Source organism: Somniosus microcephalus, chromosome 14 (assembly GCF_052327205.1).
Source record: "Somniosus microcephalus isolate GS21.2 chromosome 14, FLI_Smic_1.0, whole genome shotgun sequence".
NCBI classification, from domain to species: Eukaryota; Metazoa; Chordata; class Chondrichthyes; order Squaliformes; family Somniosidae; genus Somniosus; species Somniosus microcephalus.
The window spans coordinates 106,240,685-106,264,870 of NC_141000.1; the positions used below are offsets into that span (position 1 = coordinate 106,240,685).

The 24,186-nt window shown below is 46.0% G+C and overlaps 2 protein-coding genes across 2 annotated transcripts in view; both read left to right on the plus strand.

The window, feature by feature from the left end:
• Positions 1-504: 504 nt before the first annotated feature.
• LOC147107806 (carbonyl reductase [NADPH] 1-like) lies at positions 505-15,308 on the plus strand. The gene is made up of 3 exons (XM_086007133.1): positions 505-621; positions 5,168-5,583; positions 12,089-15,308. Exons 2-3 carry the CDS (start codon positions 5,193-5,195, stop codon positions 12,523-12,525), a joined length of 828 nt encoding a protein of 275 aa, XP_085863259.1. The 5' UTR covers positions 505-621; positions 5,168-5,192; the 3' UTR covers positions 12,526-15,308.
• Positions 15,309-15,960: 652 nt separating this feature from the next.
• The window catches only part of dop1b (DOP1 leucine zipper like protein B), a 168,609-nt gene continuing 160,383 nt past the window's right edge, over positions 15,961-24,186 (plus strand). The window contains exon 1 of the mRNA XM_086007130.1: positions 15,961-16,061. The gene's annotated coding sequence lies outside the window, so the exon portion shown is untranslated. The remainder of the gene's footprint in view (positions 16,062-24,186) is intronic.

Here is a 24,186-nt window from a genome sequence, read left to right on the forward strand (position 1 = left end):
TTCACCTGAAAATGTTTTTACATTTAACTCATTTGAGTAAAACCAGCCACCATTGGAATCTTTTCAAATTGTGTTTGGTTTGTACAAGTATTCCAGACTTCCCACCCAGTCAGTGTTACTGTATGATTGCATTCTGCTAAGGTCCAGATGGTCTCTATCAATGACCCACCCATTTAATCACTTCAGGAAAGACTTTGCAAAATGTTTTTTTTTAAGTTGTGCTAAATTCATGTTGGCTCAGTTCTTAGCCCTGTTGCAACTGAGTGTAAGGAAGCAGGGTAGATGGTAGAACTACATTTTAGAAAGTATTACCTTCGAGAAAACATGAGGTTAATAAGTTTTGGGTCGTTCAATGCTAAGTCAGAATTGCTAAGATCAAACCGGTTTGATCACATTGCAGGCTACTGATAAGCGGACCATTTGAACACAATGTGTGAGCTGCTGATGAGGAGTTAGGACAGGCGATTGAGTAAAGTGAGAATGCAAGATAGTGGAGCCGCTGCACCCAGACCACTGGGCGGAAGGAGACAGTATATAAACTGGGAGAAAGAGCGAGCTTGTGGTAACGGATAGAAGAACACCAAGAAGATGCAGGGGTTACGTCTCTATCCAGAGGAGCAGGTAACACCATTTTGCTTATTCCTCTGTACTATTGCTAAACTGATTGTAATTACTTTACTTATTCCATATCAATAAAGTCAGCACACAACCAATATGGTGTCTCCTTGGATGCTGACATGAGTGAGAAACCATTCCAGGGCCTGAGCACATAACCTAGGCTGGCACCTCACTGAAGTGCTGAGGGATTGCTGCTTTGTGAAGATACATTCATGAGATGTTAAACTGAGAACCTGTCCATTCAGGTAGATGTAAAAGATCCCACAGTACTTTGGTTAGACCAACCTTGCAGTACTGTGTACAGTTCTGGTCGCCATATTATAAAAAGGATATAGAGGCACTGGAGAGGGTGGAAAAATTATTTACATGGGTGATACCAGAACTGCCAGGCTATACCCATCAGGAAAGGATGAACAGCCTGGGTCGAGAAGGCTGAGGAGCGACCTAATAGAGGTCTTTAAAATTCTGAAAGGTGTTTAGGAGAGTAGACACAGTGCTTCCACTTGTGGGGAAGAACAAAACTAGAGGTCATCAATATAAGATAGTCACCAAGAAATTAAATAGGAAATTCAGAAGAAACTTCTTTACCCAGAGAATGGTGAGAATGTGGAACTCGCTACCACAGGGAGTGGTTGAAGCGAATTGTATAGATGCATTTAAGGGGAGGCTAGATGAGCATTTGAGGGAGAAGGGAACAGAGGGTTATGCTAATAGTTAGATGAGGAAAGACGGGAGGAGGCTCGAGTGGAGCATAAACGCCGGCATAGACTGGTTGAGCCGAATGGCCTGTTTCTGTGCTGTATATTCTATTTAAGTCTATGTACTATTCACAGAAAGCAGGTTTTCTCCCTTTGTTTTGTCCAATATCTATCCATGCTCCAAAACCATCTCGCATGTCATTTATTTCATTTGTTGTTTCTGGGACCTTGCTGTGTGGAAATTGCTGCCACTTTTACCTGCATAATAATGGTGACTACACTCCAGAAGCAGTCCGTTGTCTGAAGTACCCTGGGCCATCCTGAGGATGTGAAAGGTGTTATATAAATGCAATTATTTCTGGCTCTTACCACAATCGAGGTAAATAGAAGCAAAGCACTGGAGTAGTTATCTAATCTTAAATCCTATGTTATTGTCCTGTATTTCAAAGTGTTAGCTTGGCTCAGTTGGTAGCACTATTGTCCCTGAGTTAGAAGATTACGGGTTCAAGTTCTACACCAGGACTTGAGCACATCATCTAAGTTGCCTTTTTCTGTCATTGTAGGCTTGGACAACACCTTGGGTCCCTTTCACCAACATTTGCAGGCAAGAGCAGAGTCTCACACATCCTGTAAGATAAAGTTGTTAAGTTTAAGTATCATTGGGTGAGTTAGTGCAGAGGTGAGAAAGAGCTGCCTGGAATGGCCACATGACTGCATAAAAGACTCTCTTAACAAAACTAGTGCTCAGGTAGCGTTAAGATACACACAAACCACCCCTATACAGTAGCAAAGAGGGGGATTTTAGATTTCTGTTTAAATATATCGGCAATGACAATATGAAATACTTGTGTTATATGTCTCAAGATGTCTGCTGACTGTAATGAGCATGAATCAACCATCAAATTAGATTCTGTTTCTTCAATTTTTGTTTTCTCATCCAATTCCATCCTTTATATTCAAACTTTTTCTAACTTATTTGTTCTCTTTTCATTTTTTCTAGTCCAGAAATTCAGTTTTAAAAAGCATTTTGTTACCTTGCTGTAGTACTTAACTATGGCCACGAGGGGAGTTATTTTTGAAAGCTTTATAACAATAATACCCAAAGTTATGTGACTTTTAAAAAAAATTCTCTCCCTCCTCATGGGGTTAGGGGGGAGAAAAATTACTTTTAATGTCCTGCTTTTAAAAGCAATTCTTCTGAGTTTTTAAAAGGTGGTTAATATACTGAACGGAAGATTGCTTTTTCCAGAGACAAAATAGCAAATGATTTGTTCGTTTGTTTCGATAATCAGAAAACACCCATCACCCATTATTTTGGAAAACCATTGATCGCTCTCTGTGAAACAGGAGTTAACAAGGCAGACAGACACCAAAAAAGATAGGGTGGTTTCTGGAACAGGACATTGCACAGGCCGTCAAGCAGCAAAAGGCTGCAAAACACAGGAGGCTGCAAGGTGAGAAGGTTCTATCTTGGACTGTAGGACACAATGCAGTGGTTATTCTGTTTAAGTAAGACAACCCACTGAAGTGGGGTAGCATCATGTACTCATTATTTGTATGTCATTACATGAAGATAAGTTTAACCAATTGAATTAAGTTAATCTATTCATAATTACTATTATGTAAAATCACTTTACTGTGGAATAAAGCTGCTTAGGAGTTCAAACCAAGCCTCACCTCATCTAGTGCTAACTCGGTCCACTGCTGGAGAGATTGAAGGAATACATGTGCAAAAGTCACGGATCTGCAGTTCAGGTCACAAGGGAATACTGTTGTTATACCCCCAGGTTACACTAGCATACAAGTAGGTATAGGGCAGCGTGAGACAACTCCCATAAAAGTAAGATGCTCAGATCACTTACAGATCCACTAGTAATAAATTGAAAATTATATTAGGATTTTCTTGCGTAAAAATGATGACAACTGGCACACAGCAGAACGCTGAGTAATAAATCCGACTTGCCAGCTGAAATCAGATACAGAGATGTATTAACTAACACTGCTTGAATTCACATCTATGATAACATCATCGTCAGGAGGCTAAGTAGGTTGCCTGCTGCTGCACTGGGCAGTTCTGCCTTCCTCTAAGATGATTCACTTCTTCTCTGGGGATGTCTATGGTTAGTCACCATCCATAGTTGTCTCCATCCTTTGGTCACCTACTTCTCCTAATCTTGCATGCCTTGTATCTGTATTGTATTCTGTTACATTGCTTTCTGGGTTTAGAGGCTGAAGCTATGATACACTAGATATGCTAGCCTTTGATAAGAAGGCAGGGGTGAGGGCCTTGAGTCACTAAATGGCATGTGTCCTTGCCAACCTGACATGCAATGCTCATGCGTTGGTAACAAAAAGGATTGGTCATCTTTACCCAGTGGCTCAATGGGTCGAAGCACCACCTGGTGTGGCATTGAACTATACAGATCAGCAGAACTTGCAATCATATAGATCTTTTCACAACCTCAGGGTATCCCAAAGCACTTCACAGCCAATTGAGTATTTTGAAGTGTAGTCACTGTTGCAATGTAGGGAAATGCAACAGCCAATGTGTGCACAGCAAGGTCCCACAAACACCAATGAGATAAATGACCAGATAACCTTTGGTGGTATTGGTTGAGGGATAAATGTCGGGTAGGACATCAGGAGAACGCCCTGTTCTTCTTCAAATAGTGCCATGGCATCTTGTACATCCACCCGAGAGGGCAGATGGGACCTCCATTTAATATCGCGTCCAAAAAACAGCTCCCCTTGACAGTGAGACACTCCCTCAGTACTGCACTGAGTTGTCAGCCTGGTTTATGCGGTCATCTCTGGAGCTTGAACCGATGACCTTCCGACTCAGAAGCGAGAGTGCTACCACGGAGTCAGAAGGGTCACAGGTCTCTACTAGACAGCAATTATGCTCTAGAATTAACCTCTTGGCCTGGAGTAGTGAGGGGATAAAATAGCTGGCTATTTGCGACAATTAGAATGCAGCACGAATTTAAATTGACCGAATTTATAATGAATTTTCCGCAAATATTTCTCAGCAAAATTGATTTTGTGCAAAATATTAGCGCCCAGTTCGAAAATCCTGGTGTAGATAATCACTTCCGATTGGTTCCTGATTCAAGTCACCTCTTTTGAATGGTCCAATAAGGAGATATTGGGTTGCCCCAGTGTCATCAAACCAAATAAAATTAATCTAACAAAAGTGCCCCCTTTTTGAAGGGACACGACTAATAGAAAACAAAATCATAAAAACAGAGGAAACATCAAGTTAAATAAGAATATTATTTATACCATCCATCCACTGTGCACTCCAGTCCCTGCGGTGCCTACCCTGGTCGCAGAAGGCAACGAGCGTACACCGGGTGCTCCTTCGCCAACGATCCCGGTGTGGGACAAAGCTGTGAAAGAGAGGCAGGCAGCCGGAGCGAATACCCCCACTGGCCTTGACTAACCTGGAGCTGTGGATAATCACCTCAGGAGATTGAAACCATTCCAGGAGATCAGTGCAGGAGAGGCTGTTTGGCAGTAATTAAAACATATCAGAAATTAGTTACACTGGAATGGATAAGCGGTAACTTTTTTCTGGCGAGTTTGGTGGGTATCTATTGGGTAAGTAACTCAACTTCACGTCCTTCCATGTGTTTCAATGCTGAGTCTATCAGGCGTAGCAAAACTTGTGGTGGAGCAGGGCAACTCAGGCTGCATGCTGGCTGGCTGGCTGTGTATTGACACAAGTTTAAGTTGATATTGCACACAGCAACTTCCTGCCCAGTTAAATTGCAAGGTGCGGCACCGTTATGTTTTTAACCACAATATCCGGGCCCATGTTTCTGCTAATCAGCTACAATCTGTTGTTCAAGCTCTGAACACAACCTCTTCGCAAACATGGCGAAGCGAGTGGCCGTGGTGACCGGGGGCAACAAAGGCATCGGGCTGGAGGTGGTGCGGGCTCTGTGCCGACAGTTCGAGGGGGAGGTGTACCTGACAGCCCGGGACAAGGACCGCGGGCAGCAGGCGGTGCAGAAACTGCAGCAGGAGAAGCTCAAGCCGCTTTTCCACCAGTTGGACATCGACGACCTGCAGAGCATCAGAAACCTGCGAGACTTCATGGCCCAGCGACACGGAGGCATCGACGTCCTGATAAACAACGCCGGCATCGCCTTTAGAGTAACAGATACCACTCCGTTCGGGATCCAGGCCGAAGTGACTCTGGGAACCAACTTCTTCGGCACCAGGAATGTGTGCACCGAGCTCCTCCCCATCATCAAACCCCAAGGTACTGAGCACAATTCTTATTGAAAGAAAAATGAAAGACTTGCACTTATATAGCGCCTTGCATGACACCCGACGTCCCAAAGCGCTTTACAGCCAACGAGATGCTTTTTGAAGTGTAGTCACTGTTGTAGGAAATATTGGAAATATTTAAGTATAGACAACACGTTTAGTTCATTTTAAAAAAAAACTCATTGCCCACTAAAAGGCAATAATTTTAGTGTCTATGAAGCACCTTAGACCTTTTCAGGGAGGAGAGCAACGCTGTACACATGTTGGCCTTTCTGTCATCAGGATGATTTGCTTGGGTGGAGGGTAAACATCTACACAGCAACAATTTACACAGAGCCTGTAACATAGAGAAAACCGTCCCAAGCTGCTGCACGGGGGCGTAATCAGACACTAAGCCAACAAAGGAGATGTTAGGAGGGGTGACTTAAAGCTTGGTCAGAGGTAGATTTTAAGTACAGTCTTAAAGGGGGGGTGGGGTGGGGGGGAGAGAGAGAGAGAGACGGAACGGTTTAGGGAGGGACCCAGTCAGTGGAAAGAACGGGATGGTATACGGGCAGAAGAGTTTATGGAGGCTGGCGGATGGGAGGCTGATAAAGAGAGTGTTGGAATAGTCTATTCTGGAGAGTTTAAGTGGCAGATAGGCTGAGGCAGGGCTGGAGGTGGAAAGGTATTGGTGGATGTATGTGGTCTTTTTATTGGAGAAGGTATGGGGGTAGAAACACATATATAGGACCCAGAGGTTGATAACTGTCTGGTTAAAGCAGGGGATGGAATCGGTGATGAGGGTACGAGGTTTGTGGCAGGGTCAAAGATGGTGGTTTCAGTGGAACTGGAGAAAATTACAGCTCATCCAAGACTGGACATCAAACAAGCAATCTAACAACAGAGGCAGTGGAGGAGTCGAGACGGTGGAGAGATAGACAGGATGTCGTTGACGTAAATGTGGTCAAGAGACAGGGTGTAGATGAGGAAGACGAGGAGACCAGCATAGATTCTTGAGGGACCTCAGAAATTCAAACAACAAGCTAATAAAGCATATGGGAGCCATGGGTTTATTAATAGGGGGCGTAGAGTACAAAAGCAAGGAAGTTATGGTAAACTTTTATAAATCATTGGTTTTAAATATAGTATTGTGTCCAATTCTGGGCACCACACTTTAGAAAGGATGTCAAGGCCTTGGCGTGTGCAGAGGAGATTTACCAGAATGTTCTCCTTAGAGCAAAGAAGATTACGAGAAGAATTACACAGAGTGTAAAGCATAGAAACAGGCCATTCGGCCCAACTGGTCAATGCCGATGTTTATGCTCCTCATGAGCTACCTCCCACCCTCTTCATCTAACCATATTAGCACATGCTTCTATTCCTTTCTCCTTCATGTTGTTTTCTAGTCTTCCCTTAAATGTATCTATGCTATTCACCTCAACTACTCCTTCTGGTACCGCATTCCACATTCTTGCATTCTTTGGGTTTATGTTTCTGACCTTTAGTTTTGGACTCTCCCACAAGTGGAAACATTGGGGGGGAAACTGAGTCGCGCCCCCTTTGGGGCGCTAATTTCGCACCCCCGTGGCCGAAATTGAGTGGTAGCGCCCCAAGAGGGAAGCGGGGCACTACTGGAAGCGCCCTGCCACCCTCTTGGGGCGCTGTGAGGGAATATTGCGGCGCTACGCTGAGGCACATCGCGCCGCGGTATTGCAGGCCTTCCTCCCCCTCTTAAAGGGGAGGGGCCTTGCGCAGTGTGACCCGGGGCCCAGCTGGGCCACCGGGATCAGAGTGCCGGCAAAAGAGCCCGGCACTCGAGAAGTGCCGGGCTCATGGAGCGCAGCCGGCACTCGGCGAGAGGGGGGTGGTGGGGGTGTGCACAGGATGCCAGGGATGGCAGCGAAGGCAGGTGCTGGCAAGCAGCCAGCAACAAAAATGGCTGCCTGGCACCTCACCTTTAAATAGCGCCGCCCCAGCCACAGGTAGGCCCCCCTGACCCCGTCGGACATAGCGTCTGGCGGTAAGTCAGAGGGCGCTACCGAAGATCACGGCCGGGGTGAGAGAGGGTCACTGCGCATGGCGATGATGTCATCGCTGGCGGCGCAGCACCATGGGGCGCTAACAGTTACCGCCGCCGCTAACCTCCCACTGAATTTTGCGGGAGGCGTTGGCGGCGCCGCGCCCAGGCTCTAGTTGATTTGCACCCCGTTAGGGCGCTAACAGTTACCGCCGCCGCTAACCTCCCACTGAATTTTGCGGGAGGCGTTGGCGGCGCCGCGCCCAGGCTCTAGTTGATTTGCACCCCGTTAGGGCGCTAACGGGAGGCGTAAAGCAACCAAATTTTTCCCCCATTTTCTCTACCTCTACCCTGTCAAACCATTTCAAAATCTTAAAGACCTCCCTCAGCCTTTTCTTTTCTACAGAAAAGAGCCCCAGTCTGTTTAGCCTTTCCTGATAAGTACGCCCTCTCAGTTCTGGTATCATCCTTGTGAATCTTGCTTGCACTTTCGTCAATGCATCTATATCCTTTTAATAATATGGAGACCAGAGCTATTCACAGTACTCCAAGTGTGGTCTAACCAAGATTCTAAACAAGCTTAGCATAACTTCTCTGCTTTTCAATTCTATCCCTCTAGAAATGAATCCCAATGCTTGGTTTGCTTTTTTTTAATGGCTTTATTAATCTGCATCCCTACTTTTAGTGATTTGTGTAACGCTACCCCTAGATCCCTTTGCTCCTCTACCCCATTCAGACTTATTGTCCAAGCAGTATGTGGCCTCCTTTTTATTCCTACCAAAATACGCCACCTCACACTTATCTATATTGAAATTAACTTGCCAATTACCTGCCATTCTGCAAGTTTATTATTGTCTTCTCGTATTTTGTTGCATTTTTTCCTCAGTATTAACTACACCCCCAATTTGTTGTCGTCTGCAAATTTTGAAATTGTACTTCTGAGTCCCAAGTCCAAATCGTTGATGTAAATTGTGAACAACAGTGGTCCCAGGATCGATCCCTGTGGAACACCACTTCCCACCTTTTGCCAGTCTGAGTAGCTACCCTTTGTAAGAATATATCGATATGTTTTTACATTACTTTTATTTCGAACAAAGACAGAACAGTAATGTAGACAGAATTGGTTTAAATCATGTTCTCAAAAAGCCTGTCTTTTCCCCTCAATGATGCTGAGAACATTGGAGAAGGATGAATTTCAGGACCAAGGACATTGTACTGTAAGTTTAGGCACAGATAAATACACAACCTCGGTGGAAACACATAAGCTTCTGAAACACAGGCTTTTCATCACAGCAGAGGGTAGTGTGAGAGAAGGAGATTGCTGCAATATAAAAGGCAATATGTTGCTACAGAGAATGCATCAAAGCTTGTTTACAGTAAAGTTATGGCTCAGGGACAGCAATGATAGGAAGTAACAGCATGGTGTGTGTAAAGGCCTGAGGCCTCTCATCTCTGTTTGGCAGTCTGTTCGAACAACTGGGTGGTCATAACATTCGATGGTGTTGCATCTAGCAGCAAGCAGTCCATCAAGAAAATGGTATAAGTGATACAGGGGGTTATTTTGGCCAGAGGGTGAAAACAGGCACTAAATGGATGCAATGCTAATAAGACACTCCTGTTTGAAAGTCTGGATTTAGCACGCAATTTTGGTCTTAATTGCTGATTACCATAATTTCAATTTGCCTGCAGCTGCTAAGCCAGAAACCTGCAGGTTCAGCGCTCAAGTGCTGATTAGATGCAATTTTCGTGGAGCAGTTTATGTGGGCTCGTCGCACCCACTTCCACCGAAGGTGTGGAGTGCTCGGCCTTCCACACAGCTGCACATTTCAGGATGGCTCATAGACCGAAAGAGAGGGTGCACAGGTTCTCAGAAGTGGCATTGGAGGTCCTGGTGGAGGAGGTCCAGAGGAGGAGGGATGTCCTGTACCCACAGGGAAGAAGGAGTCCACCTCGTCCTCCTGTCCCTCTCTCCTCCAACACCTGGTGCTGCTCTGCCTGGCCTCATGTCCTCCTCCCATTCCTCGTCCAGACCAATGGAGACCCCTAGCATGATGCTATCAACAAGCATTCCCTTTCTCCTGGTGTGTCCAATAAAATGGAGTACTAAGAGAATTTCTGGAATAAATGTTGCTCGGGTGTTGGTGAAGTCTTGACAAAGTATCCCGATGTGTTTCAGGGGTCCTCTTCTCAGCTCCAGCAGCAATGAGCATGAAATGGTGATTATCCCTTTAAGTAGCACTTGAAATCGACATCAATGCCGTGTTTACTGTCAAACAGCTGGTCGCTATTAGGAGAGGGTGTTAATCGAAGCGCTAGCTACCAAAATGCTGTGCAACCTCTTTAATGAGCGCTAGCAGGCATTTTAAGTGGCAATCAGCTGTTTAACGAGCCTGCGGGCAGCCGGTCCTAGCACTGGATTCAATTCCTTTACCAAGATGGTGTCTTGCGCTAAACACGGGCTAAACTGGCGTTGCAGTTTAAGACTCCATCTTTGCCACCTTGGAGGCTCTTTAGCGCCTAATGTACCTGGCGAACATTGAGGACTGAGATGAGGAGGAAAATGCTCAGTCTTTGAGTATGTTCAAGACAGAGATCGCTAGGTTTTTGGGCACTAAGGGAATCAAGGGATATGGGGATAGGGCGGGAATGTGGAGTTGAGGTAAAAGATAAGCCATGATCTTATTGAATGGTGGAACAGGCTCGAAGGGCTGAATGGCCTCCTCCTGCTCCTACTTCTTATGTTCTTACGTGCTGACTATTCTTTATTACATTTTTGGTTTCTAGATGTTTTTCTATGACATCTTTGAGTAAAGATTCCATTATCTTTCCTACCACCGACGTTAAGCTAACTGGTCTGTAGTTCCCTGGACTTGTTCTATCTCCATTATTAATATAAATTTAATAGAGCTGTTCAAAATGATGAGGGGTTCTGATAGGGTAGATAGGGAGAAACAGTTTCCATGGCAGGAGGGTTGGTAATCAGACGATACAGATTTAAGATAGTTGGCAAAAAAGCCAAAAAGGGAGATGCGGAGAATTTTTTTACTGAGCGAGTTGTTGTGATCTGGAATGCGCTGCCTGAAAGGGTGGTGGAAGCAGATTCAATAGTAACTTTGAAAAGGGAACTGGCTATGTACTAATAATAAAGGAAAGATTTGCAGCAGGGCTATGTGGAAAGAGCAGGCGAATGGCACTAATTGGTAGCTGCTTCAGACACAGGCACGATGGGCCGAATGGCAGCCTCCTGTGCTCTACGATTCTATGGTGTTGCGAAAAAGATGGGCAGGGATTTGCGAGGTGGCAACACTTCAGCACTTTGGAGAGGAAAAGGAGGTTGGGAATGGGGCGGTAGTTTGCACGTGCAGTGAGGTCAAGTGTGGGTCTTTTTGAGGAAGGGCTGACGACGACTTTTTTGAATGGTGACAGTAACCGAGGAGAGGGAATAATTTACAATGTCAATGAGCATGGGGACGTGGACTGGTTCGGCTCAATGCCCTGTTTCCGTGTTCTATGTATTTCTCCTTACTTTGCTCAATCCTTCCTTCTACAACCTGCCTAGTTTTAAAACCCTCAATTAAAAAAAAAAAATGTCTTTAATTAGGGCTCTGATCAGCATTTTATTAAATGTTCTTCAGCAATACCTACAAATACTAAAAGCAATAATTGTAATGGAAACACTACACCTAGTTTGCTATAAAACTAGTAAACTTTTCAAGTTTTATAGCTTGGGTCAGTTAAGGAATACTGTAGCCCCTTGCCCTCATTTGGAGAGCATGCATTAAGTGAAAGAAGTTAGTGGTGTAGGGCTGGGCGGGGTGCATTAACTTTACTTATGCCCCATTATTATTAGATATTTGTTGGTATAATGTGATCTTTTCCATGGCTGTAATGCCAAGCATGTTGCATTGCTGGTGATTTTGTAGCAATTATAGTTTTGGCTGTAATAAAAACAGAAAATGCTGGAAATATTCAGCAGGTCAGGCAGCATCTGTGGCGAGAGAAGCAGAGTTAACGTTTCAGTTAGATGACCCTTCGTCAGACCTGCTGAGTATTTCCAGCATTTTCTGTTTTTATTTCAGATTTACAGCATCTGCAGTATCTCGCTTTTATAATAGTTTTGGCTGGGGTTGTTGTGGATGGTGGAAGTTTACGATGGGCCTCAGTGTCCTCAGCATAGGAAGGGAGAGAAGAAAACAAAATAGTCAAGGCTCGTGCTCCTAAACGAGCAACCCTGGCAGGAAAAAGTGTTTGCGTGGACATTGAGACAGAATCAGCAGTCAGCTGTGATGCCCTGATAGTTGGATATCAGATTGGTCATCTCAAAAGTGAAAAATGACTATTTGGGTGCGGTGCCCGAGATTTGTCAGTACCCTTGAAACAATTCCCCACCATGAGTCATTGCCTTTAGGGAAAGAGAAAAAGGATAAAATTGGGAGAGAGAAATATTGCTTTTGTACTCTATAATGTAACCGGATTTTGATTTTCTTTAACCCAACAGGGAGAGTGGTGAATCTATCCAGTGAATATGGTGCAAAGTCCCTGCGTAAATGCAGCCAAGAACTCCAAGACAAATTCCGCAGCTCTACCATCACAGAGGAAGAACTGGTGGAGCTGATGGAGAAATTTGTTGAAGATGCTAAAAACGGGATACACATTCAACAGGGGTGGGCGCCCGCTGCCTACGGGGTTTCAGGCATCGGTATTATAGTCCTTTCGAGCATCCATGCCCGAATCCTGAGTAAGGAGAGAGCAGCGGACGGGATCCTTTTGAATGTTTGCTGTCCTGGTTGGATAAAAACGGATATGACTGATCCCCGGGCCCCGGGAACCCCAGAAGAAGGGGCTGTGACCCCCGTTTATTTAGCTCTTCTACCAGCAGGGGCAGAAAGCCCACATGGAGAGTATATAAAGGATAAAACTGTTAAGAAATGGTAAGCCTTAAGGCTTGGGACACAGGGTATATTCCTAATCTCCGCTAGGAATTTTGGGAAGGTGGCAATGTTTTTAGGGGCAGTAGTGAGTTGCTTTGCCAGAGGGAGGGAGAAAAGAGTAGAAGGCAATTCATTGCCACTCTTCGCGTCATTTCCAGGGCAGCTGAGGAAGATGTTTAACAGATCGCTAGCCTGCCACTGCCTTCTCTGATGGGTACTTCGGTATATATGCACATATGTATGCGTCCATGCACAAACACATTAGAAGCCTAAACACAGTGGCAGAAAACTTGAGCGGAGGTATATGTATATATCGCATAATGCATTGCAGCAATTACGCTTTCCTTTCTATTATGATTTTCTACATTCACTTAAAATATTACATTTGAACATTTTAAAATTGGCACAATTTTCACTACTGGCATTTTCCCCTCCGATGTTTTGCCTGTTTTTCTCCCCTTCTCTACTGATGCAGGACTACATGTATCACCAACCTAGTGATATCCAAGTGGTAATTTTTCACATATAATCCCAGGCAGTGAGTGTCAAAGTTATTGGGTCAGTGGGCACATCACACCAGAGGACAGTCCCATCCTCACCCAACATCCACGTGACGTAATAAAACTCACTACGCACTTGGTTCGAGTATAAAGCAAGGCTTTAATCAACTTGTTTCAAAACATGGAGGTCTAGTTATCTTTCACTAATTCCTGTTTACAAAATGTCCTGGTAAAGCTGGGCCCACGCCCGAGTATTTATACTCCTTGGACGGCGCCACCAGCTGGCCATCCAGTGTTATTTCATGAGTCTTTCTTCATGGATCATAAGATTCATAACACCACGCATGCCATTTCAACTAAAATTACGAGATAGCAATTGGGAGCAAGAGCTCTGGTTGATTTATTTTCTGCCATATTTGTGTGGGAATGCTGTGGTCAGTTATAGTGCCCTACTTCGGTCTAGGCTCCAAGAGTGTAAATCAACACGGACCAGGGATTAAATCTGGGACTTGGCTGAATTGTGTGGCTGTCTATCATCTCTTTTCCTCTCTCTGCACACATTTGAAGGTTCCTAAGCACCAACCTGTGCCTAAGCACTCTGGACATGGGGAAGTGGGATATGTCCCTACAGATTAGTACGATAGCAAAATACTGCAGATGTTGGAAATCCGAAATAACAACAGAAAATGCTGGAAAAACTCAGCAAGTCAGGCAACATCCGTGGAGAGAAATTTGAGTTGACGTTTCGGGTTTGACCCTTCTTCAAAACTGGAGAGAAAAGGAACTAGATCGAAGGCAGGGCTGCGATCGGACAAAAGAATAAAAGAACCAAAAGAAGTAAAAGAGATTAGAAGCTAGACGAGATGGTAATAGGCTGTGATTAGGTGTAAAGTGTACTGGCAGGGCAAAAGATAGCTGCCAGGTGTGAGAGAGAAACAAAAGGAAAGGGGGGGGGGAAAGGAAAGGAGTGGAAAAATATAAGTGAAAATGAAATAGGGGCCAAGGTTATGATCTGAAATTGTTGAACTCGATATTGAGACCGGAAGGCTGCAGACTGCCTAATCGGAAGATGAGGTGCTGTTCCTCGAGTTTACGTTGAGCTTCCGTGGAACAGTACAAGAGGCCAAGGACCTCACCATCCTTGGCCTCTTGTACTGTTCCACGGAAGCTCAACGTAAACTCGAGGAACAGCACCTCATCTTCCGATTAGGCAGTCTGCAGCCTTCCGGTCTCAATATCGAGTTCAACAATTTCAGATCATAACCTTGGCCCCTATTTCATTTTCACTTATATTTTTCCACTCCTTTCCTTTCCCCCCCCCCTTTCCTTTTGTTTCTCTCTCACACCTGGCAGCTATCTTTTGCCCTGCCAGTACACTTTACACCTAATCACAGCCTATTACCATCTCGTCTAGCTTCTAATCTCTTTTACTTCTTTTGGTTCTTTTATTCTTTTGTCCGATCGCAGCCCTGCCTTCGATCTAGTTCCTTTTCTCTCCAGTTTTGAAGAAGGGTCAAACCCGAAACGTCAACTCAAATTTCTCTCCACGGATGTTGCCTGACTTGCTGAGTTTTTCCAGCATTTTCTGTTGTTATGTCCCTACAGATATGGATTGTGCACTCCAAATTGTGAACACAGACACCCTACCGATTTCTCAGTAGTTTGACTCAGTAACGCTTAAATATAAGTGATAGGTTTCTGCACGTTAGACACCCGACTGGTTAAAACTCTGTTTTGGTCTCTAAAATGTCTGGTTTTTGCACAGGTGAATTGTATCAGACTTTGATTTCATATCTCTACGTTCCATCATGTCATCTTTACTTTCAACTTTTCCAGATAGTAATGACCTCAACAGCTGTGCTTCTTACTCCCAGATAATGTGCCCAGGGTATTTTACTATTTTTCCTTTTTGTTAAAATCACTACCACCCCACCTGATACATTCACCGACTGCACCACCAGAGGATCTCATGACTGTTTTATTTTCAACAATTTTATCCCTTCCCTTCCCCTGACCTGAAGCCGTTGACTCTTTGCTGGATTGTTGTTCGCAGGGAGCCAGTCTCCCTCCGCTTTCTTGGAATTTTCTTGGTTGGAATGGCTTAGCTAGTCACTGAATAAACTAGCTGAGCTTTCAGGAAAACTTGAATTTGTGAATTGAGTGCAAGTTATTGGCTTAAGCAAACAGACTTTATTTTTTTAATATCGCTTAATTATTGTAACCATAAGCAATTATCAAAATGGTCTCAATCAAAGATACTGCAATAAATTCTTCAAAACATTCACAATGTTTTTACATTTGACTCATTTGAGTAAAACCAGTCACTATTGGAGTCTTGTCAAATTGTGTTTGGTTTGTCTGTTCGCGGTGCACTGTACAAGTTGCAATCAGCTCGGAGAACACGTACAAGTAATTTGGGTTTCCCACCCGGTCGGTGTTACTGTATGATTGTATTTGCTAAGGCCAGATGGCTCTCTACCGTCGACCCACCCATTTAATCTCTTCAGGATAGATTTTGCTAAATTTACTTTTAAAATTGTGCTAAATTCATGTTGGCTCAGTTCTTGGCACTGTTGCCACCGAGTGTAAGGAAGCAGGGTAGATGGTAGAACTACATTTTAGAAAGTATTTACTTAAGAGAAAACATGGGGTTGATAAGTTTCGGGTAATGCAATGCTAAGACAGAATTGCTTAGGTTAAACCGGTTTGATCACACTGTGCAGGCTGCTGATAAGCGGACCATTTGACCACAGTGTGTGAGCTACTGGTAAGGATTTAAGACAAGTGGTGCATTTAAGTTCTGCACGGAATCCTCAGGCAAGGCTGAATAATAATTAAGTGGGCTTGCATGCAATTGAACAAAGTGACAATACAAGAACCACGTGATAGTGGAGCCACTGCATCCAGACCACTGGGCGGGTGCACGGTACGGCCAGAAGACGACAGGATATGAACTGGGAGAAAGAGCGAGCTTGTGGTAGCAGATTGAAGGGAGAACACCAAGAAGGTGCAGGGGTTACCTCTCTACCCAGAGGAGCGGGTAACACCGTTTTGCTTATTCCTCTGTATTATTGCTCTGAACACCAACATTTAATAACAACAGAAAATGCTGGAAGCACTTAGCAGGCCAGTCAGCATCCGTGGAGAGAGAAACAGAGTTAACGTTTCAGGTCTGTGACCCTTCATCAGAACTGGAAAAGGTTAGAGATGTAACAAATTTTAAGCAGGTGCAGAGTTCCTTCAATTCCTTCCTCCCCTCCCCACCTAAGGGCGATAGGTGGTAATCAGCAGGAGGTTTCCTTGCCCGTGCTTGATATGGAACCATGAGACTTCATGAGGTCTGGAGTCAATGTTGAGGATTCCCAGGGCCACTCCCTCCCGACTGTATACCAGTGGGACAGGACATAACCAGGGATGGTGATGGAGGAGTCTGGGACATTGGCTGAAAGGTATGATTCTGTGAGTATGACTATGTCAGGCTGTTGCTTGACTAGTCTGTGGGACAGCTCTCCCAATTTTGGCACAAGTCCCTAGGTGTTAGTGAGGAGGACTTTGCAGGGTCGACTGGGCTGGGTGTGCCGTTGTCGTGTCTGAAGCTGGTGCCGAGTCGATGCCGGGTGGTCCATCTGGTTTCAGTCTTATTATTGTTTTTCGTAGCGGTTGTGTACAACTGAGTGGCTTGCTAGGCCATTTCAGAGTCAACCACATTGCTGTGGGCCTGGAATCACATATAGGCCAGACCAGGACAGCAGATGAGTTTTTATAACAATCCGATAGTTTCATGGTCATTACTGATGCTAGCTTTTTATTCCAGATTTTTATTTAATTAACTGAATTTAAATTCCTCAGCTGCCGTGGTGGGATTTGAACTCATGTTTCCGGATCATTAGTCCAGGCCTCTGGATTACTAGTCCAGTAACATAATCACTATGCTATAATTCCCTCTATCCATACTAATATATAAACCCCAACCCCATGTATAGTAAACTTTTATGTGGCACCTTATTGAATGCCTGCTGAAAATCCAAATATACTACATCTACTGGTTTCCCTTTATCTACCCTGCTAGTTACACCCTCGGGAAACTCTAATAGATTTGTCAAACATGATTTCCCTTTCATAAAACCCTGTTGACTCTGCCTAATTTTCCAAGTGCCCTGTTACCACGTCCTTAATAATAGATTCTAGTATTTTCCCTACTACTGATGTCAGGCTAACTGGTCTATAGTTCCATGTTTTCTCTCTCCCTCCTTTCTTGAACAGCGGGGTTACATTTGCTACTTTCCAAACCATGGGGTCCATCCTAGAATCTAGGGAATTGTGGGAGATCAAAACTAATCCACTACCTCTACAGCCACCTCTTTTAAAATCCTAGGATATAGGCCAGCAGGTCCAGGGGATTTGTTGGCTTTTAGTCCCATTAATTTCTCCAGTACTTTTTCTTTACTAATATTAATTACTTTAAGTTCCTCACTCGCATTAGACCCTTGGTTCCCCATAGTTTCCGGTATGTTCTTTGTGTCTTCTACTGCGAAGACAGAGACAAAATATTTGTTGAACGTCTCTGCCATCTCCTTATTCCCCATTATAATTTCTTCCATCTCTGCCTCTAAGGGACCCACATTTACTTTTGCTATTCTCTTCCTTTTTGCATACTTGTAAAAGCTCTTACAATCAGTTTTTATATTTCTTGCTAGTTTACCCTCATATTCTATTTTCTCCATCTTTATCAATTTCTTGGTCATGCTTTGATGATTTTTAAAATCCTCCCAACCCCCAGGCTTACTGCTCATTTTGGCAACATTGTAAGCCTCTTCTTTTAATCAATACTATCCTTAACTTTTCTAGTTAGCCATGGCTGTACCACTTTTCCAGTTGAAAATAATGAGTTCCTTCGTTAAATGTTTGCCATTGCTTATCTACTGTCATATCTTTTAATCTAATTTTGCAATCTACCTCAGCCAACTCACCCTTATACATCTGTAATTGGCTTTGTTTCAATTGAAGACCCTAGTTTTGGATTTAACCACATCACTCTCAAACTTATTATGAAATTCAATCATATTATGATCTCTCTTCCCCAGAGGATCCTTTACTATAAGATTACTAATTAACCCTGTCTTATTACACAATACTAGATCTAAAATAGCCTGTTCCCTAGTAGGTTCCTCGAAATATTGTTCTTGAAAACTGTCTCGAATGCATTCCATGAACTTGTCCTCCAAGCTACTTTTGCCAATTTGGTCTGCCCAGTCTATATGAAGATTAAAGTACCCCGCAATTATTGCATTACTCTTGTTACATGCTCCTCTAATTTCCTGATTTATACCCAGTCCAACACTATGATTACTGTTTGGGGGCCTATAAACCACTCCCACCAGTGTTTTCTGCCTGTTGTTATTTCTTACATCCACCCATACTGATTCTACATCCTGATTTTCTGGGCTAAAATCCTTTCTCCCTACTGCCTTTAACTCATCCTTTATTATCAGGGCTACCCCACCTTCTTTTTCATTCTATCTATCTTTTCTAAAAGTCAAGTACCCTGGAATATTTAGTTCCCAACCTTGGTCACGCTGCAACCATGCCTCAGTAATGGCTACTAGATCAAACCCATTTATCTCTATTTGTGCCATGAATTCATCTATCTTGTTACAAATGCTTCATACATTCAGATATAGCACCTTTAATTTTAACTTATTACTATTTTTCCCTAATGTGGCCTTAGTTGTTAATGCCCTATTACCGTTATTAAACCCTCTGTCCCTTCTTGACACAATGTGCTTGATTTTACCCAAATTGCTACTCTGCTCTACAGCCTTGATTTTATCTTCAAACTTATAAACTTACCCTATCTGAACCCTCCCTTCCCCTTACTAGTTTAAAGCCCTATCTACCACCCTATTTATTCCATTCGCCAGGACATTGGTGATTATACTTTAGAAGCAATCCATTGACTGAAGTACTCTGGGCCATCCTGAGGATGTGAAAGGTGCTATATAAATGCAATTATTTCTGGCTCTTACCACAACCAAGGGAAATATAAGCAAAGCATTGGAGTAGTTATCTAATCTTACATTCTGTATTATTATCCTGTATTATAATATGTTAGCTTGGCTCAGTTGGTAGCACTATTGCCCCTGAGTTAGAAGGTTGTAGGTTCAAGTTCCACTCCAGGACTTGAGCACGTTATCTAAGTTTGCGCTGCCGTTCTACTGGGGTTGGATTTCCAGTGCCACCTCAAAAGCATTACGATGGCGTACGGTGGCCCCCTCCCCCCACTCACAGTCCGCAGCCAGCAGCCTCCAAATTGCCCGCCGCGCACCAGATGCAACCTCTCCACACTCAGAGTCCCACCCCCCCCACTGTTTGCTAACCTCACCCCCGACTGTCAGCCCATCGCCACAAAGAGCAGGCAATACAATGCCGGGGACAGGGTTTTCATCAAAACCGAAGTGGAGCGGATCCTGAAGGAGGGGATTATTGAGGGCAGCTCCAGCCCCTGGTGAGCCCAGGTTGTGGTCGTTAAGACCGGCGAGAAACAACGCCTGGTCATCGACTACAGCCAAACAATAAACCGCTACACCCTGCTGGACGCCTACCCACTCCCCCGCATAGCTGACATGGTCAACCAGATCGCGCAGTACCGCGTCTTTTCGACCATTGACCTGAAATCAGCGTACCACCAGCTCCCCATCCGCCCCGAAGACCACCAGTATACTGCTTTTGAGGCAAACGGCCGCCTCTATCACTTCTTTAGGGTTCCCTTTGGCGTTACCAATGGGGTCTCCGTCTTCCAAAGGGAGATGGACCGGATGGTCGATCAAAACGCGCTGCAGGCCACTTTCCCTTACCTAGACAATGTGACCATCTGCGGCCATGACTTGCAGGACCATGACGCAAACCTCGAGAAATTCCTCCGCACCGCCCAACTCCTGAACCTGACATATAACAAGGAGAAGTGCATATTCCGCACAGACCGCCTCGCCGTCCTTGGCTGTGTTGTGGAGCACGGGGTCATCGGTCCCGACCCGGACCGGATGCGTCCCCTTATGGAACTCCCACTGCCCCACTGCCTAAAAGCTCTGAAGAGGTGCCTAGGGTTTTTTTCCTACTACGCCCAGTGGGTCCCCTACTATGCAGACAAAGCCCGTCCGCTGATCAAATCCACCTCTTTTCCCCTGATGGCAGAGGCCTGCTCGGCCTTCCACCGTATCAAGGAGGACATTGCCAAAGCCACCATGCACGCAGTGGACGAATCCATCCCCTTCCAGGTGGAAAGCGATGCGTCCGACTTCGCTCTGGCCACCACCCTTAATCAGGCGGGGAGACCTGTGGCATTCTTCTCACGAACCCTCCAGGGCCCGGAGACCAGACACTCCGCGGTCGAGAAGGAGGCCCAGGCTATTGTGGAGGCTGTGCGCCATTGGAGGCACTACCTGGCCGGAAAACGATTTACCCTGCTCACTGACCAGCGTTCAGTTGCTTTTATGTTCAACAAGCAGAGGGGCAAAATCAAAAATGACAAGATCTTGAGGTGGAGAATCGAACTTTCCACCTACAATTACGAGATCTTGTACCGGCCTGGGAAGCTCAATGAACCCCCAGATGCCCTATCGCGTGGCACCTGCGCCAGCGCGCAGATCGATAGGCTGAGGGCCCTCCACAATGACCTCTGCCACCCGGGGGTCACCAGGTTCTTCCACTTCATCAAGGCCCGCAACCTGCCTTACTCCATTGAGGAGGTCAGGACCATGACCAAGAACTGCCAAGTCTGCGCTGAGTGCAAACCGCACTTTTATAGACCAGACAGAGCCCACCTGATAAAAGCCACTCGCCCTTTCGAACGCCTGAGCGTCGATTTTAAAGGGCCTCTCCCCTCCTCCGACCGCAATGTGTACTTCCTCAACATCATTGACGAGTACTCCCGTTTCCCGTTCGCTATCCCCTGCCCGGACATGACCAGTGCCACGGTCATTAAATGTCTGAACAGCCTCTTCACCCTGTTCGGTTTCCCCAGCTATATCCATAGCGACCGGGGCTCATCGTTTATGAGCGACGAACTCCGCCAGTACCTGCTCGCTAGGGGTATAGCCACAAGCAGGACCACCAGTTACAACCCCCGGGGGAACGGACAGGTGGAAAGAGAGAATGCAACAGTTTGGAAGGCCGCCCTACTAGCCTTAAAGTCTAGGGGCCTTCCGACCTCCCGCTGGCAGGAGGTGCTCCCCGATGCGCTCCACTCAATTCGGTCACTGCTCTGCACTGCCACCAATGCCACCCCTCATGAGAAAATGTTTGTCTTCCCAAGGAAGTCCACATCGGGGACAGCGTTACCACCATGGCTGACGTCCCCAGGGCCGGTACTACTGAGAAGACACGTGAGGACCAATAAAATGGACCCCCTGGTCGAGAGGGTCGACCTCCTCCACGCCAACCCCCAGTACGCTTACATTGCGTACCCGGACGGGCGGGAGGACACAGTCTCCATACGAGACCTCACACCCTCGGGGACCGCTGTAACCCACTACCTATTACCACCCCCCCCCACGACACCCTCGGGGACCGCTGTAACCCACTACCCATTACCACCCCCCCCCCACGACCCGATATCCAACCCCAGCAGCCGGCTCGCCTTGGACCGTCACCCACGAGGACTACACCCCAGTGCCCCAGCCTACACGGGACGCGACGCCGGAAGCTCCACCACCCCTGCCGTCGCCACGTCGATCACAGCGGCAGACAAGACCTCCGGAGAGACTCCAATACACGAACTTTTAAATACACTTCACCCCGCCGGACTCATTTTTAAACAAGGGGTGAATGTGGTAAACCACTGTTATACCTGTCTGTATGTGTATGTGTATTCCACTAGGTACAGGTCTGGACATGCCTCGGCTGACTCCTCCCACTATTCCAGGTATATAAGTGACTACCTCCCAGTCCCTTAGTATTCTGGACGGGTCGACCACTCGAGACTAGACCTTCATTCTTTAGTTAATAAAAGCCTGGTTGTTACTCGCTTAACCTCAGTCTTTTGAGTAATTGATGGCACATCATCCTTTTTCTGTCGTTGTAAGCCTGGCCAACACCTTGGGTCCCTCTCACCAACATTTACAGGTAAGAGCAGAGTAACACACATCCTGTAAGATAAAGTTGTTGGGGTAGAAATTCGGTTCGTTAGCACCTCCCGTTAGCACCTCCAGGGGGCGCTAACGGGGCGCTAAGGACTTACCGCCCGTGCGCGGCGATTTTAGCGCCACCCGCGAAATTCAACTGGTGGTTTGCGGTGGTCATAAACACTATTGCCACGATCTCCTGCGCCCCGGTAGCACCCTGGACCGGAAATGGATTCTCGTCCCTGCCTCAGTGCCTGCCGCTAGGAACGACAGGTAGAGGGGGATGGTTTGCAGTCTGGGGGCACGCTATTTAAAGGCATGCACATCCTGTTTTTTCCTGTCGGCAATCAATTCTGCCTATGCACGTTGAGAGAGGGAAAGAGGCATTTGGAGAGATTTAATGGTTTCCTACTTGAAGGAGTTTTGGTCGTCAGCAAGACTTATCAGGTTCCCATTCCCGTAACCTTTAGTACTACCACATTTAGAAGATTTAATGGGGGTTGTACTGGCACGGGTCCTCGCCCTCCAGTTTCACCGTCAGAGGCAGCGGAGGCGTAGAGAGAGAGTGGAAAACATGGCCAGAGGGAGGAGGGCCAACAGGGCTCTGCACAGGAGACCTTACCCTCCCAGGGTATTCCGGGAGCAATTCTCATATATCCATCTGTCCGAGGAGCAGTGTTTTAGAAGGCTCCTCTTCAGCAAGGAGGTGGTCACAGAGCTCTGGCACCTCCTGCAACCAGAGCTCCAGCCTCAGCTCAGGACCAGGACGTCTCTGTCAGTGGCAGTGAAGGTGACGGTGGCTCTCAATTTCTATGCCAGTGGCTCCTTCCAGGCTTCAACAGGGGATATTGCGAACATCTCCCAGTTCGCTGACCATTGCTGCATCCGGGAGGTCACAAATGCACTCTACAAAAGGAGAAGGGAGTACATTAAAGCAGCGGCAGCAGCGAGAGGATAAAGAGCGGCCCGGGAGCAGAGCTGAATTAAAGCAGCGACAGCAGCGAGAGGATAAAGAGCGGCCCAGGAGCAGAGCTGAATTAAAGCAGCAGAGGTGGCGAGAGGATAAAGAGTGGACCGTTAGTGGAGCTGAATTAAAGCAGCGGCAGTGGCGAGAGGATAAAGAGCGGCCCGAGAGCGGAGCTGAATTAAAGCAGCAGCAGCGGCGAGAGGATAAAGAGTGGCCCGAGAGTGGCCCTGAATTAAAGCAGCGGCAGCGGCGAGAGGATAAAGAGCGGCCCGAGAGTGGCCCTGAATTAAAGCAGCGGCAGCGGCGAGAGGATAAAGAGCGGCCCGAGAACGGAGCTGAATTAAAGCAGCGGCAGCGGCAAGAGGATAAAGAGCGGCCCAAGAACGGAGCTGAATTACAGCAGCGGCAGCGGCAAGAGGATAAAGAGCAGCCCGAGAGTGGCCCTGAATTAAAGCAGCAGCAGCGGCGAGAGGATAAAGAGCGGCCCGAGAGCGGAGCTGAATTAAAGCAGCGGCAGCGGTGAGAGGATAAAGAGTGGCCCGAGAGTGGCCCTGAATTAAAGCAGCGGCAGCGGCGAGAGGATAAAGAGCGGCCCGAGAGCGGAGCTGAATTAAAGCAGCGGCAGCGGTGAGGCTCCGATTCAAAAACAACATCAAAGAGTGACATCACAGGAGAGCAGGTAGGTGATTGGTTGGTGAGTATCACTGCTCTTTTTTGCTCTCTAAGTTAGGGAAAGGGGTTAAATTAAGAGCTAAGAAACTATAAGGTGTTAGTACTTATTAAATTAATAACTTAAACTAAATAAAATAATCAAACAATAAACCTAAAATATCGATTGAATAAAATCTTTAATAAATAAAACAAGGTTTGAGATGGCAGAGCAGGTGGTGTGTCGTAACTGCAGCATGTGGAAGTCTGTGGAGAGCATCGCAATCCCGAGCAACCACATCTGCAGTCAGTATCTGCAACTCGAGGAACTTCGGCTCAGAATTGTTGAGCTGGAGTACGAGCTGCAGACATTGCGATGCATCAGGGAGGGGTAGAGTTACCTGGACACTTTGTTCCAGGAGGCAGTCACA